Source organism: Thalassophryne amazonica, chromosome 3 (genome assembly GCF_902500255.1).
Source record: "Thalassophryne amazonica chromosome 3, fThaAma1.1, whole genome shotgun sequence".
Lineage (NCBI taxonomy): Eukaryota > Metazoa > Chordata > Actinopteri > Batrachoidiformes > Batrachoididae > Thalassophryne > Thalassophryne amazonica.
The window spans coordinates 56,636,297-56,654,169 of NC_047105.1; the positions used below are offsets into that span (position 1 = coordinate 56,636,297).

The 17,873-nt window shown below is 43.5% G+C and overlaps 1 protein-coding gene across 7 annotated transcripts in view; it reads right to left on the reverse strand.

The window, feature by feature from the left end:
* Nucleotides 1-1,652: 1,652 nt before the first annotated feature.
* The window catches only part of pbrm1l (polybromo 1, like), a 45,968-nt gene continuing 29,747 nt past the window's right edge, over nucleotides 1,653-17,873 (reverse strand). For 3 of the 7 annotated variants that reach the window (XM_034166383.1, XM_034166381.1, XM_034166382.1), the window contains exons 26-30: nucleotides 14,974-15,123; nucleotides 6,977-7,138; nucleotides 4,731-4,798; nucleotides 4,282-4,495; nucleotides 1,653-2,081 (exon numbers count right to left, since the gene is read on the reverse strand). In XM_034166383.1, coding sequence (XP_034022274.1) covers nucleotides 1,918-2,081; nucleotides 4,282-4,495; nucleotides 4,731-4,798; nucleotides 6,977-7,138; nucleotides 14,974-15,123 — 758 coding nt within the window. In that variant the 3' untranslated portion in view covers nucleotides 1,653-1,917. The remainder of the gene's footprint in view (nucleotides 2,082-4,281; nucleotides 4,496-4,730; nucleotides 4,799-6,976; nucleotides 7,139-14,973; nucleotides 15,124-17,873) is intronic. The other 4 variants (XM_034166385.1, XM_034166384.1, XM_034166387.1 and 1 more) reach the window with 4 other exon arrangements.

Here is a 17,873-nt window from a genome sequence, read left to right on the forward strand (position 1 = left end):
TGTTGAGTTTTTTTGTTGTTTCAGAACATAACCACAGTGGATCCAATATGGAATGGCGTTGATTTGGCACAGATTTTTTTTTTTTTTTTTTGCGGTACGCCACTCTGGCTGATTTAAATTACGATTCCTGAGAGAATGAGGCATAAGCAGCTTCAAAGCAGGGAGACAAGTGCACCAGCTGTGGATCCAAGACATCTCAGAAACATTACTTATGCAGATTAGTGCATTTTATTACGGTTCTGGCTATAATTAAAAATAATATAGTTGAAGATGTTTAAAATGGGATAATTTGCATACATTTTAAGAATGATGTAATGCTGTTTTTCAGAACAATTTAGTCATTTTTGTTTTGTTTCCTCCCGCAACCCGGTCGGAAACATAATTTCTCCACGTCATTCTTAAAACTTCACAAAATAACCCCACTTAAAACATGTTTAATATGGGGTAATTTACCTCCACTTTAAGAATGTAGGTTTTTTTATTGTTTATGACAACAATGTGATGAGTGGAATCAACAAATGCCTTCACTGCAGCTCTCAAGTTGAGTAAAAGGAATCTTGTGTCTGGATTTGTGATTGCCCTGGATCAAGACTAAAGGTCCATGCTTTCAATGATTCTTGGACTCGACAATCAGGAGTGGGTGAATTATCTTGGAAAAGATGATGTGCAACAAGGGTTTTACATTGTTTTTATGCTAGGCAAACTGTTGGAATAGCACCATGTCAAACGAGAGTTTTCAGAAGAATCAGGTGAGGCATACTGCTTGCATTTTGAGGAGCCAGCAACTATGAGTACAGTTCAGCATGGTTGTACCCCAGTAGTGAGGCCACCAACAACTGGAAAAGACCAAGGGGACCAACCATATCACCTATTCGCAGATTGGTAATTTCCCAGGCTGGGATGGATCGATGTTCTGCCCCGAGAAGTAGAGAAACCTGACTCTTCGACTGGACTGGGTTGCTTGACGCGAGGACGTTTTGCTTCAAATCGCAGAAGCTTCCTCAGCTAAAATTCTAGCTCTGGTAGTCTGACTTCTGTCTTGACTCTTGTAGAGAAGAATAAACAGAAGCCACAAAAGCTGAGTTTAAACCCTAACCAGACCCCTCCTACCGAGAGCAGACTGCTATTGGCTAGTGACCTAAACAATTGCTTAATTAGCACCTATTGTGCTCTAGTTAGCACCCTCCTAATGACACCCTCCTAACGATGAGACTGACAGCTCTCCTGACACGTCAAGCAACTCAGTCCAGTCGAAGATTCAAGCTTCTCTACTATGGAAACTACCTGGGCAACTTAGAGCCTTCACAGAAACATTGTGACCTTCTACCAGAGAGGCTGCCATTCAAAACCTAGGTTGATTCTGCAGGGTGCTGAATGTAGCGCATTTTTCCTGACGAATATATGATGTAAATCATCACAAAATGCAAGAATGTGTAATAAAATAAAGTGTGCATTTATCCAAATCTGTACTGCAGGTGTTCTACTGATACCCATACCCATGTATTTCCTTACAAAGAGATTTCTCTGATCTACAGTTGTCAAAAGTTAAATAATGCACTAGGCTTAATTACTAATGTTTTACTAAAGTTACAAAAAAGAAAAACAAAGTGAAGTTATACTTCAACTATAATTATAGTACAATTTAAAACATATAAACATCAAGTTCAGTTTTATTTTGATAGTATTCATAATCAAAAGAACAATGATTTTACAGCAAGATTCTTCAGTGGCATTAAAAAAACCCTGAAAACACACATACAGTACAACTACACTAAGCTTTATTATGCTAGCTAATAAATATAAAATTCATCATGATTTGCTATAAAATATTGCTTGTATTTTCTATAATCCTTGGTAAATTCCATAATTTTAAGATAACAGTGACTGAGCTCTAAGTGTTCTGAGCATCCTTCAGGTTTAAAGATTGTATGCCTGACAAATGTTGAGGGAGTCTCGCAGCATCAGGTCACGCAGGCGCCACAGCGCATCCGCCATCGTGGTGTGGGCCCCTCTGCTCTTTAGCCAGTGAACAGGTAGTCTGCTCTCTTGTTCTTTAGTCAGGTGGGTGTCTCGCCGATGGGCTGTTTTGGAGACAATGTTTTTGACTTAGCGTAGTATGGGAACAGGCAAACTAAGCATAATTCAGAGAAGAAACGGTATTTCACTGTCTCCAAGGAGTCATTTGAGCTGATTCAAGGTCAATCAGAATCTAGATTCATGTCAAATAAGCACATACTAATGTATGGTTTGCCAAACATATTCTTACCTGCTCGATCATTACTAAAAAAAGTTAACTTACGGTGTAGATATGCATCTTAGTTTATGCTTATGCTGCATTTCCTTCCTGACAACTGTGAATCGCCAAGGTACAAGAACCTAATGTGCATGTGTTGATGAAGGCATAAAACTGGAATACTCAGAGAAAACCGGGCAAAGGAAGGAAAACATGCAAGCGCCACATAAAGGAGAGTTACATATATGAAAGCTAGACTGAGGACTCACACCTGGCTTTGTGCCACTGTTGCCGACCACTCCAATCATCATCCATCTGTGACAGATATCTGAAGCTTTTGTACAACAATCATTTCCAAATAAATTCAGCATTATTTCATAATAAAAGACGGGGGAGCAATCAGAGTGCCACAGCAGCATGTCTGAGTCTGACCCTTTGAGTCTGACTCTTTAGACCCAAAGTGATCAAAGGGAATAATGTGATTATTAACCCGTTTATGTCCAGAATTTGTTTTTTTTATAAGTGGAAAAAGTTACATTAGTGCCTTTGAGATTTTTTTATTGTGAGTAGAAAATGACAGTGATACACTTAAGCAACAATTGTTGCTGGTGGGGCAAAATGAGTTAACTATCAGATGACAAGTAAAACCTCTTAGATCATTCTAAAGTCAGTTTTAAACAGTAACAAGGCAATAATTGGTGAATCGCTGGTGGTGCTCCGAAATGACGCATGCGCAGCAGCACGTCAGACTCAGTCATGCTGCTGTGGTGCTCTGATCGTTTCCCTGTCTTTTATTATGAAATAATGCTGAATTTATGTGGAAGTGATTGTTGTACAAAAGCTTCAGGTATGTGTCGCTTATTTTTATTTCTTTGTTCTTTTAGTTTTTTTTCTGGCCTCTACATTCACTTAATACACGCTGTATTGCACATCCGGGTACTTCGTGTCCTTTTTTCCCCCCTCTTTGATAATGGCGGCCGTGCCCCCATGTTGGCACAGCAGTGTTACATTAGCTGTATAGGAAGTCCACACTCTAGCTTTCATATATGTAACTCTATGGTATGGTACTTGAACACATGTCCTTCTTAAAGTACTCTCTGTCTCCATCAACATATTTGTTTTAAACTGAAAATTAGCTTGAATGTTATTAAATGTTACATAAATAAATAAACATGAAACTTGCAATCAACCTGTACAAATCAGTAATTAAAGTGATTGGATATACAAACTAAATATAATTACCATAATTTCCAGACTATAGAGCGCACCTGAATATTAGCCGCACCCACCAATTTTAAAAAGAAAAAAAAAGTACATAAATAGGCCACACTTGTCTATAAGCCGCAGGTCTCTGTGTTGTAACATGAGATATTTACACAGAAAGATGTTAGACAGAAAGATTTTTTAACTTTTAATTAAATACATACCATAAATGCTTTTTCCCCCTGAAGGTGTTACACGTAAATATTGAAGCGCACGTCATCCAGCGTGCGCATGGTGTCTCTGAGTAATTTTAACTTTTTCTTGAGATTTCATCACGTACAGCCAGGATCACCTGGAGTCTGTGGTAAATGAGGCACTGTGACTTTTTTTTTTAACTTGTTGCACAAAGACAGAGACCCAGTGGGGAAGGGTTGGGGGAAAGCTCCGCTGACTGACCTGACGGAGCAACTCTGGCGCAAAGTGCCGGAGAGGGACTTTTCTTCAGCCACTACAAGGGATTAAAGCATGATGAATCCACTAAAACAAACAGGTAAGACCTTATATTTACACTGTGTGTCAATTTACGCCGCATGAGGGCACAGCTTTCAGGAAATCAGTTGACAGCATCAATTGATGTATTTCAGTTTAGGAGAAAGCCTGTAGAAATCCAGAAATTAGCCGCATCATTGTTTAAGCTGCAGCGTTCAAAGCATGTGAAAAAAGTAGCAGCTTACAGTCCAGAAATTACGGTATATGAATCAAATCCTTCCAACATGAAATCAGAACATGAATCTTTCTAACTCATTTTCAAACAAGCTTCCCAAGAGACAGAGCACTGAAACCACCTTTGAGTGTTTGGTCCCACTTGCTGACAGTGCTGGACTCTGAATTCAAGCCTTCGATGTATTTCAGGTAGGCTTCTGAGTGGAGTACCCTCTGCATCTTTGGGGGTGGAGCAACAAACATGGGAGCGGAGGGCTGCAGGTGTGAGGGCTGGCCCAGCTGACCTGGTCCTGGATACGGTGGAGGTGCATGCTGTCCTGGGCTGAACATCCCAGGCTAAAATACAACAAGTTTCTTTTATTAGTCTTTAATTTTAACATAAGATATGAAATATTTAATTATAAAGCCACAAACACAAACCTGCTATTACATTTCAGAAACTGATTTATTTATTATTTTACAGCTACAGTTGAGATTTGGTTCAATGATGCAAAAATAAATAAATAAATAAGGGGGGGGGGGGGGGTGCAGGGGAGTACTTATGAATTGGCATTTATTTTGACTGCCTAACCTGTTGCATAAAGTGGTTTCCTTGCACAGGATTTCCTGCCATTCCATTCATCCCAGAGGCCATCATACCTGTTAAATGACAAAAATTAATTTGTGTTTGTTCACTCACTGTGGAAAAACATATTTTTTTCTAAATAGCTGGCATTTGGTTAAAAAAAAGGTATGAAAATCAGGTATGTTCCTGGGTAAAAAAAAAAAATGCCAGGCTCATCATAAGAACAATCAATAGGCTTTTTCCAGCCATGTATGGGCTAATGATGTGGGCTGGGTCAACAATAGCCATGTTTACATGACCATAATAATCAGATTATTATGGTCCAGTAATCAGATAACTGTAATAATCTGATCTCTTGCGTTTACATGCACTTCAGTAATTCAATAATGGGAAAAAAATCGAGTTTACATGATTTCAGTTTATTATTTGGATTTCTATAGAAGTGGACCAAGAAGAAAAGACAGGTCCTATACTGAGGGGAAAAAAAGAGCTCTCTCTCACTCTCTCGTCACACCCAAACTATGATGTCATGGTTTTAGGAAACTCCACTCAATTTTAATAAATTTGTCTATAAATCACAGAGATCGCCAAGAAATTTGCTCTTTAGAACGCTGAAACAACACACAGGGCCATTCATGGATGTTTAGGCGTCCTGTCAATTTTTTTGGGACACAACAACCTCTATAATGAGCCAGCAGGTCGTCATGCTGTACCTCTGGAAATGTGTGTGACAACTGCTTGTACACATGCGCAGATGTAAAACAACAAAATAAATCAGATTAATGGTTTACATGTACTGAAGAATTCAGAGTATTGGGGAGAAATCCAGGTGTGTTAATCCGATTTCTCATAATCAGATAACGGTTGTTATCAGATAAAGTATATCAGGGATTGCTGTTTACATGACCAGTTAATAATCACATAATGGCCAATAATCAGATAGCAACTGGATTTTTATGTTCATGTAAACCGGGCCATTGAGTGTTCAGTCAGCCTCGACGCCTGTTGTAAATGATTATATGTATTTTATTGTGTTAACATTGCTAGAGTTTTGGTTTTCACGTGCATGCATGTGCTGTACAGTTACCAGCTGAATAAAAATAAATACCAGATATATGTCCATCATAAAAAGTAAGTCCCTTTGGCTGCGCCCTTGTTTTCACTTGGGGTTGCCCCAGCAGATTCAAGGTGGGTCTGGATGTTGATTTGACTCAAGCGTTATGCCGGATGCCCTTCCTGACACAACACCAAATGATACATGGAGAAATCATAATTACTTTATTTTAAAATTTCTGATGTTAACAATAAATCAGTCAAAACCAAACTTGGTTTCAAAGTATACATGGTTCAAACTACTTTATTCTTAACCATTACCAATAGTAAGTCATAGGGGGTGGTGGCCAAATGGTTAGTGTGCTTGGTTTCAGTACAGAAATGTCCCGGTTCAAACCCCACCCCCCTGCCACATTTCTCCATGTAATGTGGAGTTGCATCAGGAAGGGCATCCGGCATAAAAATTGTGCCAAATCAACATGCAGCCAAAGGGACTTGCTCCCTTGTTTTCATTTGCACACATTATGTGTGAACAGAACAGATATGAAGAAAAAGAGGTGCACTGGCTGTTTTAAAATCACTACTAGATTCTGTGCTATGAAACAATAAGGCTGACATGCACGGTTGATTATCTAAACTAGATTTATTGTGTAGTTAAAGAGAAGCAGTGTGTTGGTGTACTTGTAAAACATGCACTACATTCTGTCAGCAGCAGAAGACTGACTGCTCACTCTACTGACACTGCAGATATGAAACAAAGCCAAAACGCACACTTTTTTAGTAAATCAAGTTTATCTTATTACATACACACATTGTTTTATATATATATATATATATATATATATATATATATATATATATATATATATAAAACAGCATTACTGGAAACCCCTATCTTAATTATATGCGCAGTTCTGATCTACGCATCAACAGGGCACACAGATTTATTAATGTTTCCTCCACACCCCCAGGAAAATCACTGATAAACGATAATCAGTTAAACATTACTGTTTCAGTCTTCGCATGCATTACAGATGTGACTAGATGATACTGCTACAGAAGTGTGGGATGAGAGTACACTTTGAGACATGTGCTTTACATGAATTGACTGTGCAGCCTGTGGACAAGGTAAACCCCTCCAGCAGGAGAGAAACGACTGGATGTGACTGAGCAAGTGTGGCTAGGACAGAGGTCCTTACCCTGATAAGGCATGCCAGGGTACGCAGGCATACCTTGCTGGAGATGAATGGGAGGCAGGTGGGGGCCCCCTGTGGGGTGAGGTGGCATTGGAGCCACACTCAACAAGCCCTCATGGGGGCCCTGATAGGGCATATAAGGTGGGCTGTAAGCTCCCATCATGCCTTGGGAAAAAGGGTGAGGAGAGAACGACATAATGACGTAACCATGCATAAATGACATGCAACCAACTATAACAAAATAACATGCACTAAAACTGCACAGTTGCCCATTGCACACAAGACCTTTAAGAAAGCTAAATGTTCTGGAATTTTCTGCCGTTATAATTCGGGATGGATCAAAAACAGCAATATTATCAGATGTCACAGATGTCATGGTTTCACACCACTTTGCTGCATAATGTTACAAAATCCACAATTGAGATCATCTCTCAAAATGCATTTTTCCTCTGTTATACCTTTTTTTTTTTACTTCCTGTGATGATACAGCTATGTCGGCATATAAAACAAGAGCAATCAGAGATTTCTGGTGTCCGCCAATCCAGATCCGGCTCACCTCCAAAATCTAATGGAGTCTTCCATGCCCTAATATCTATCTGTGGTGCAAATTTGGTGAGAATCTGTGAAGTAGTTTTGAAGTAATCCTTCAAAGCCGATATAAAGTGAAGTCTTGATCCAGAATCCGGATCCGGATCAGCACCAAAATTCAGTGGAGTCTTTCATGCCCTAATATCTATCTGCAGTGCAAATTTGGTGAGAATCCGTGAAATAGTTTTGACATAATCCTTCAAAGACTACAACCCCTGGCAAAAATTATGGAATCACCGGCCTCGGAGGATGTTCATTCAGTTGTTTAATTTTGTAGAAAAAAAAGCAGATCACAGACATGACACAAAACTAAAGTCATTTCAAATGGCAACTTTCTGGCTTTAAGAAACACTATAAGAAATCAGGAAAAAAATTGTGGCAGTCAGTAACGGTTACTTTTTTAGACCAAGCAGAGGGAAAAAATATGGAATCACTCAATTATGAGGAAAAAATTATGGAATCATGAAAAACAAAAGAACATTCCAACACAACACTAGTATTTTGTTGCACCACCTCTGGCTTTTATAACCGCTTGCAGTCTCTGAGGCATGGACTTAATGAGTGACAAACAGTACTCTTCATCAATCTGGCTCCAACTTTCTCTGATTGCTGTTGCCAGATCAGCTTTGCAGGTTGGAGCCTTGTCATGGACCATTTTCTTCAACTTCCACCAAAGATTTTCAATTGGATTAAGATCCAGACTATTTGCAGGCCATGACATTGACCCTCTCCCCCTCTAGCTGCCACCTTATCATGGTGGGGGAGTTTGCGTACCTGGATGATCCTAGGAGCTATGTTGTCGGGGGCTTTGTGCGCCCTGTAGGGTCTCCCAAGGCAAACAGGTCCTAGGTGACGGGTGAGACTAAGGGCAGTTCAGAACCTTCATGACCAGTAAAAAGATCAAGGACCGAGATGTCGCCCGGTATGGCAGAGCCGGGGTCCCACCCTGGAGACAGGCCTGGGGTTGTGGCTCGCGCGCGAGCGCCTGGTGGTCGGGACTTAGCCCATGGGGCCCGGCCGGGCTCAGCCCGAAAGAGTGACGTGGGCCTGCCCTCCTGTGGGTTTACCACGTGCAGAGGGGGCCATGGGGGTTGGGTGCAGAGAGAATTGGGTGGCGGTCAAGGGCGGGTGGCCCGGCGGCCCGGTCCATGCTCACAGCCCCTGGCTGTTGGGACATGGAGTGTCACCTTGCTAGGGAGGAAGGAGCCTGAGCTTGTGCGGGAGGTTGAGAGATACCGACTAGAGATAGTCGGGCTCACCTCCACGCACAGCTTGGGCTCTGGTACTCAACTCCTGGAGAGAGGCTGGACGCTTCATTTATCTGGCATCGCACACAGGTAGAGGCAGAGAGCTGGGGTCGCATTGCTTATTGCTCCCCAGCTCAGTTGCCAAGTGTTGGAGATCACTCAGGTGAACGAGAGGGTCGCGTCCCTACGCCTTCGGGTCAGGGACAGGTCTCTCACCATTGTCTCGGCCTACGGGCCGAGCAGCAGTGCAGAGTACCTGACCTTCCTGGAGTCCCTGGGAGGGGTACTAGATAGCGCTCCGACTGGGGACTCCATTAATCTCCTGGGGGATTTCAATGCCCACGTGGGCGGCAACAGTGAGACCTGGAGGGGGGTGATCGGGAAGCACGGCCTCCCCGATCTGAACCCGAGTGGTGTTCAGTTGTTGGACTTTTGTGCTAGTCACAGTTTGTCCATCACGAACACCATGTTCGAGCACAAGGGTGTCCATAAGTGCACGTGGCACCAGGACACCCTGAGCCGGAGGTCGATGATCGACTTTGTAGTCATATCATTTGACCTTCGGCCATGTGTCTCGGACACTCGAGTGAAGAGAGGGGCAGAGCTGTCGACTGATCACCACCTGGTGGTGAGTTGGATCCGCTGGGAGGGTAGGAAGCCGGTCAGACCTGGCAGGCCCAAACGTATCATGAGGGTCTGCTGGGAACGACTGGCGGAACCCTCTGTCAGCGAGGTCTTCAACTCCCACCTCCGGGAGAGCTTCTCCCAGATCCCGGGGGAGGTTGGAGACATGGAGTCCAAGTGGACCATGTTCTCCACTTCCATTGTCGATGCGGCTGCTCGTAGGTGTAGTCGTAAGGTCTCTGGTGCCTGTCGTGGCGGTAATCCCCGAACCCGGTGGTGAACACCAGAAGTAAGGGATGCCGTCAAGCTGCAGAAGGAGTCCTACTTATCTTTGTTGGTAGGTGGGACCCCAGAGGCAGCTGACAGGTACCGGTAGGCCAAGCGTGCTGCAGCCCGTGCGGTCGCAGAGGCAAAAACTCGGGTCTGGGAGGAGTTCGGGGAGGCTATGGAGGAGGACTATCAGTCGGCCTCGAAGAGATTCTGGCAAACCATCCGACGCCTCAGGAGGCAGAAGCAGCTCTCCACCAGCACTGTTTACGGTGCAGGTGGGGAGCTGTTGACCCTGACTGGGGATATTGTTGGGCAGTGGAAGGAGTACTTCGAGGATCTCCTCAATCCCATCGTCAAGTCTTCCGAAGAGGAAGCAGAGACTGGGGACTCAGAGGCGGACTCATCCATTACCCAGGCCGAAGTCACCGAGGTGGTTAGAAAGCTCCTCGGTGGCAAGGCTCCTGGGGTGGATGAAATCCGTCCCGAGTACCTTAAGTCTCTGGATGTTGTGGGGCTGTCTTGGCTGACACGCCTCTGCAACATCGCGTGGCGATCAGGGACAGTGCCTCTGGATTGGCAGACCGGGGTGGTGGTCCCTCTGTTTAAGAAGGGGGACCGGAGAGTATGTTCCAACTATAGGGGGATCACACTCCTCAGCCTCCCCGGTAAGGTCTATTCCAGAGTACTGGAGAGGAGAATTCGATCGATGGTCGAACCTCGAATTCTGGAGGAGCAGTGTGGTTTTCATCCTGGTCGCGGCACACTGGACCAGCTCTACACACTCCATCGGGTGCTCGAGGGTTCATGGGAGTTCGCCCAACCAGTCCACATGTGTTTTGTGGATCTGGAGAAGGCGTTCGACCGTGTCCCTCGGGGCACCCTGTGGGGAGTGCTCCGGGAGTACCGGGTCCGGGGTCCTTTGCTAAGGGCTATCCGGTCCCTGTACGACCGCAGCAGGAGCTTGGTTCGCATTGCCGGTAGTAAGTCAAACCTGTTTCCAGTGCACGTTGGCCTCTGCCAGGGCTGCCCTTTGTCACCGGTTCTGTTCATTATTTTTATGGACAGAATTTCTAGGCGCAGCCAGGGTGTAGAGGGGGTCTGGTTTGGGAACCACAGAATCTCGTCTCTGCTGTTTGCAGACGATGTGGTTCTGTTGGCTTCGTCAAATCAGGACCTTCAGCGTGCACTGGGGCGGTTTGCAGCCGAGTGTGAAGCGTCCGGGATGAAAAACTGCACCTCCAAATCGGAGGCCATGGTTCTCGACCGGAAAAAGGTGCTTTTCCCTCTTCAGGTTGGAGTGTCCTTGCCTCAAGTGGAGGAGTTTAAGTATCTCGGGGTCTTGTTCACGAGTGAGGGACGGATGGAGCGTGAGATCGATAGACAGATTGGTGCAGCATCTGCAGTGATGCGGTCGCTGTATCGGACCGTCGTGGTGAAGAGAGAGCTGAGTAGGAGGGCAAAGCTCTCGATTTACCGATTGATCTACGTTCTGATCCTCACCTATGGTCATGAGATTTGGCTCATGACCGAAAGAACGAGATCGCGAGTACAAGCGGCCGAGATGAGTGGGTGGGTGGGTGCTCCCTTAGAGAAAGGGTGAGGAGCTCGGTCACTCGGGAGGAGCTCGGAGTCGAGCTGCTGCTCCTCCACGCCGAAAGGAGTCAGTTGAGTTGGCTCTGGCATCTTTTCCGGATGCCCCCTGGACGCCTCGCTGGAGAGGTGTTCCGGGCACGTCCCACTGGGAGGAGGCCCCGGGGAAGACCCAGGACACGCTGGAGGGACTACATCTCTTGGCTGGCTTGGGAATGCCTTGGGGTTCCCCCGGAGGAGCTGGGGGAGGTGTGTGTGGATCGGGAGGTCTGGGCGGCTTTGCTTGAGCTGCTGCCCCCGCAACCCGACTCCGGATAAAGCGGAAGAAAATGGATGGATGGATGGATGGATGGATGGACACTGACCCTATGTGTCTTTTTGCAAGGAATGTTTTCACAGTTTTTGCTCTATGGCAAGATGCATTATCATCTTGAAAAATGATTTCATCATCCCCAAACATCCTTTCAATTGATGGGATAAGAAAAGTGTCCAAAATATCAACGTAAACTTGTGCATTTATTGATGATGTAATGACAGCCATCTCCCCAGTGCCTTTACCTGACATGCAGCCCCATATCATCAATGACTGTGGAAATTTACGTTCTCTTCAGGCAGTCATCTTTATAAATCTCATTGGAACGGCACCAAACAAAAGTTCCAGCATCATCACCTTGCCCAATGCAGATTCGAGATTCATCACTTAATATGACTTTCATCCAGTCATCCACAGTCCATGATTGCTTTTCCTTAGCCCATTGTAACCTTGTTTTTTTCTGTTTACGTGTTAATGATGGCTTTCGTTTATCTTTTCTGTTTGTAAATCCCATTTCCTTTAGGCGGTTTCTTACAGTTCGGTCACAGATGTTGACTCAGGTTTTCTCCCATTCGTTCATCATTTGTTTTGTTGTGCATTTTTGATTTTTGAGACATATTGCTTTACGTTTTCTGTCTTGACACTTTGATGTCTTCCTTGGTCTACCAGTATGTTTGCCTTTAACAACCTTCCCATGTTGTTTGTATTTGGTCCAGAGTTTAGACACAGCTGACTGTGAACAACCAACATCTTTTGCAACATTGTGTGATGATTTACCCTCTTTTAAGAGTTTGATAATCCTCTCCTTTGTTTCAATTGACATCTCTCGTGTTGGAGCCATGATTCATGTCAGTCCACTTGGTGCAACAGCTCTCCAAGGTGTGATCACTCCTTTTTAGATGCAGACTAATGAGCAGATCTGATTTGATGCATGTGTTAGTTTTGGGGCTGAAAATTTACAGGGTGATTCCATAATTTATTCCTCAGAATTGAGTGATTCCATATTTTTTTCCCTCTGCTTGGTCTAAAAAAGTAACCGTTACTGACTGCCACAATTTTTTTTCCTGATTTCTTATAGTGTTTCTTAAAGCCAGAAAGTTGCCATTTGAAATGACTTTAGTTTTGTGTCATGTCTGTGATCTGCTTTTTTCTACAAAATTAAACAACTGAATAAACATCCTCCAAGGCCGGTGATTCCATAATTTTTGCCAGGGGTTGTATATAAAGTGAAACTTGATCCAGAATCTGAATCTGGATCCAGATCACCTCCAAAATTCAGTGGAGTCTTCCATGCCCTAATATCTATTTGTGGTGCAAATTTGGTGAGAATCTGTGAAGTAGTTTTGATGTAAACCTTCAAAGCGTATACAAAGTGAAATCTTGATCCAGAATGCGGATCACCTCCAACATTTAATGGAGCCTTCCATGGCCTAATATCTATCCGTGGTGAAGATTTCGTCAAAATCCGTGCCATTTTTTTGACGTAATCCTGCTAACAGACAGACAGACAAATAAACGCAAGTGATTTTTATTACGTCCTTGGCAGACATACGAGGTCTATTAGAAAAGTATCCGACCTTATTATTTTTTTCAAAAACCATATGGATTTGAATCACGTGTGATTACATCAGACATGCTTGAACCCTCGTGGGCATGCGAGAGTTTTTTCACGCCTGTCGGTTACGTCATTCGCCTGTGGGCAGTCTTTGAGTGAGGAGTGGCCCACCCTCTCGTCGATTTTTTCATTGTTTAGGAATGGCTCAGAGACTGCTGCTTTGTTTGATCAAAATTTTTTCAAAAACTGTAAGGCACAACTGAGTGGATACCATTCGATAAATTCAGCTGGTTTTCTGTAAAAATTTTAACGGCTGATGAGAGATTTTGGACATTTATTGTCGCCATAAGGATGGCCCCCGGCGCCTGATGGTGATCTGCGCTCCGAGGCGGCGTCATCTCACTGTTTCAAGCTGAAAACTTCCACATTTCAGGCTCTGTTCACCCAGGTCATCGTCAGAGAACAGAGAACTTTCAGAAGAGGACGGCATGAGGAGTTTATGCGGACATTCCACTGTTAAAGGAGATTTTGTAATGAAAGAACGTGCAGGCAGATTCGCATGTCGGGCCGGATCCAACTGGGGGGGGTCGCGACAGGAAAAACACCTCCATTGGAAACCTTAACGGACAAGTTGGAACATGCCCAGCTGTTAAACAATTTCTCAGATACTCACTTGTTGAAAGCCATCAAAAGCTGCCTGAATTTTACAAATGGTTTTCAACACGGAGGTGTTTTTCCTGTCGCGGCGCAGACGGATTTGCGGCATCGTCACGGAACCGACTCGGCGAATTTGCCCGCACATTCTTTCATTACAAAATCTCCTTTAACAGTGGAATGTCCGCATAAACTCCTCATGCTGACTTCTTCTGAAACTTCTCTGTTCTCTGACGATGACCTGGGTGAACAGAGCCTAAAATTAGGATGTTTTCAGCTCGAAACAGCCAGACGAACGCCACCTCCGACCGCGCCGATCCGCTTTGTGAGCTGTCCTTAAAGCGAAAGAAACTCCACAATCTCTCATCAGCCGTTAAACTTTTCACCGAGAACCAGCTGAATTTCTCGAATAGTGTCCACTCGGATATCCCTCACAGGTCATGAAAAAATTTTGATAAAGCAAAGCAGCGTCTCAGACAAAGGATTTCAGCCGAGAGGGCTGGACCAGTGCTCACTCAAAGCCTGCCCACAGGTGGATGACGTCACCGACATGCATGAAAAAACTCACGCATGCGCACGAGGGTTCAAGCATGTCTGGCGTAATCGCACATGATTCAAATCCATATAGTTTTTTTTTTTTTTATAAAACTGCCGGTTAGTTTTCTAATAAACCTCGTACTTTCTAATAAACCTCGGCAATTATACCCACTGAGAAGAAATTAAACAGAATTTTGTGATATAAGAAAGTTAACACATCAGCTACACGAAATGAATGTTGTGGGACGTTAAAGGTTCCTTGTGCAAAAGGGACTGACAGATATGAACGTTAGTAGGCAAAACAAGCGTGAAGTGTCAAAAATAAATAAATAAAAAAATAAAGTGCTTATCACAGAAAAAATGAAAACAAAAAGAACCATGCACCCACTGTCATGCAATTTCCTATTATAAAGCTAGTGACAATAAAAGAAATGAAACATTACAATAATGGCAGCGTACCAAAATTTAAAAGGGGGCAGGGGGCGTTGCTGTGAGAATGCAGGGTTGCTTTACTGAAGTTTCAAATGGTTAGAAAATAAAGAGAATTACAGCTTTTAACTGTCCAGCCTCATTTCTCTGCTGCCATGTGCCAAACACTCGTGCTGTCTCTAAAAGGGGTTACCTGACACAGGTGTCTGGTTTATCATTCCCATAGTGCTAGGCGAAGGCACCACCCCCATCAGTGCCCCCACTGGGGTACCTGCTCTCGGGGATGCTTGCCTCTGGGTTGTCCTTTCACGTTCTTGTTGTTCCACTAATTTGGCTGCACGTTCTGAAACAAAGAAACCAGAATAATGACTCAGAGCCGGGGACCAGGCTTTAACGCCTTGTCACACCTTGATGATTTAGACTGCGTATGCTGACCGTATTAAAAATGCTGGCATACATCTTATAAATTAATGCAGCTGTCACACCTTGGCGATTAACCAACGTATGCCAACAGCCCCATTTCCACTGAGTGGTTCAGGTCAGTACTGCACGGTATGGTGTGGGTCAGAAACACAGTAATTTAACATTATTTTATTTTTTTTAATTTTCATTTGTTATCTTGGTGGACCATTTTAGCGGTGTGACTCTTTAAACTTTTAAAACTCTGAGTGATCTGATCAGCGGACCTGATCAGGTCATCATAGACCTGAATAATGAAATGCTGTCAGTCGACCGCGATCAGGTGTGATCAGATTGCGGGCGACTGGTGCTTTAAAAATTTAAATCATCGCAGGGCTTCTGTGTGTTCAGAGCGCGACGCCGGCATCCTCTGAGAATTGCACCTGCAGCAGAAAAACCAAGGAGTGACTTGATTTAAAACGTTACGTTTCCAGCCACGACAGTAAAGGACTTTCAGACGTCGTTTTCCAAAACCAGGAGCTTTATGTGGATACATGATGGATCGGACTGAAGTGAACAGATAATATTTACTCTGTGTGTGAATGAAACAGTCTGTCCACATGAGGACTGCAGGTTTCAGCCAATCAGTGGCCAGCATTAATGGACATATTTAGACTTATGAGTAAATTACAAGAAACGTGTGCCAACCAGTGGTGGGCACAGTTCCGCTAATCCGCTAATTATCGAAGCTAATGTTTTCATTAGCGGATTAGCTTTCCAGATAATTTTGAAAACCATCAGCGGACCAATTCCGATAAATTTAGGTCCGATACTTTTTAGCCCGCTAACATATTTTTGTGGGCATAGGGATAAAGCTAAACAGTCAAAAACATTTGTGAAGTCTGATATCAAAGGTTTTAGTGCCTGCCTGTTACATGTTTTGTAGCAGACAGACAGCTATGAAAGGTACAGCTCTATCCTCTGCAGGCAGAGGTGAGCTGTCTACCAGAGAGGAAGGAAGAGGAAGAAAAAAAAATATATATATAATTTCGCTTAACACCATACAGACTCGCCAGCATATCACCCAAGTCATGCACAGGCAGACAGTTTTGACTTATGGTTTAAATTTTTTAACAAACTAATTCCGGACAAGTTATTGAAATTAACATCACGCCTGTTTTTATTTTCCCCTCCCTTTTCCTTTTGCTCTTCTCTTTCCTTTCTTTATGGTCAACAGGTCTCTTTTGCTGAGAGAAGGCTAATCTGACACAGAAGCGCTGGCTCGTTGTTGTGTCTGTAGCTGCTACTGTACTGAAGTCAATACTGAAAGTTTTCGATTTAGCTTTTATCTGTAACTTCCGCTAAATGTTTTAGGGGTTTATCGGTTTAGCTTTATAAAAGCTAACCTTTCAGTTAGCGGATTAACTGTTATCAAAGCTAACTTTTTGGTTAGCTGTGCCAACAACCACAGTACCTACAACGTATGTCCTGCATGTGCCGAACGTAAGAGTAACACGCTGGCACTCTTGAAAATTTTCAGCATGCCCAAAATGTTTCAAGGAGCTCAGCGTATTAGTACGTGTATCAACGCACTTCAACGCGCTTGAACGTGCTCTTAACTTATAAAAAAGTTACCCATAACTTATTAGACTTATGCCAGTATTTTCTAATATTGTCAACATACACTGGCAAAATCGTCAAGGTGTGACAGGGCCTTTACAGAGTAATGTGCAAATTTTTTAGGCACTTTTGGTGAGGGTTTGATATGCTGTACAGTGAGCGTGCTTCTTTTTAAAAAAAAAGGGGGCGGGAGGCAGTATGGCAGCCAATATCCTTCCATGGAATTAGTTTCTTACAAATGCAGCACCAAGCATAAGGATGGATACTGATAAGATTTTATTGATAATGATGCCATTACCAATTCCACTTTTAGATCCGATTCCTAATCAATTCCCTTATTGATGCCTCTTGTGAATTTGCTGTGTACTAAAAGTAGGCTTTACAGGTTTTCTATGTCAACAACATTTTATTGAGTGTTAAAGTAAATCAATATGAAATTGGTCACTGGATCCTTGATCTCGACAAAATAAAAATAAAATCTGTAGTTTTTGTCAAAAGAATTTCCTTTCAGACATTTTGGCATTATTGTCTCTCCATACCTCTAAGCTGAGCTCAGCTGGCTGCTGCACATCAGCGCAGGACAGCTCATTTTGGGAGGAAAAAACATTTTGATTGACTGCAGTTTATTGTTTGTATTATGTTTGTAGAGAGGTGTCATTTGATTTAAACAGCGATTCACTTTGAAGTTATTAATTCTGACCGGAGTCTGTCTCAGCAGAGAGCCGGGCAGCGTTTGGAGCGGTACAAACGGAACGAAGGACGAGTCTCATTTCTTTCTTGCAACAAAACAGGAGTCCCAGTTACTGACTTTAATCCTCACAAAAGTGACTCACAATTGTCATATTTTAATGGCTTTGAGAGAGATTAAGAAGCTGCTGCTTCGAAAAAGCATTCGAGCAAAGAATCAAAGAAGCAATGGGTAGGAGCACTGCTTCAAGCTTCGAAGTAGTACCGTGTAGCAGAAACGGTCGATTACAGACCCGCTGCAGGGTCTGTAATCAACGTAGAGAAATTATCATTTTCCCGACAAACACCCCCAAAAACAACAGCCGCTCTGCAGATAAGGGAATCGTT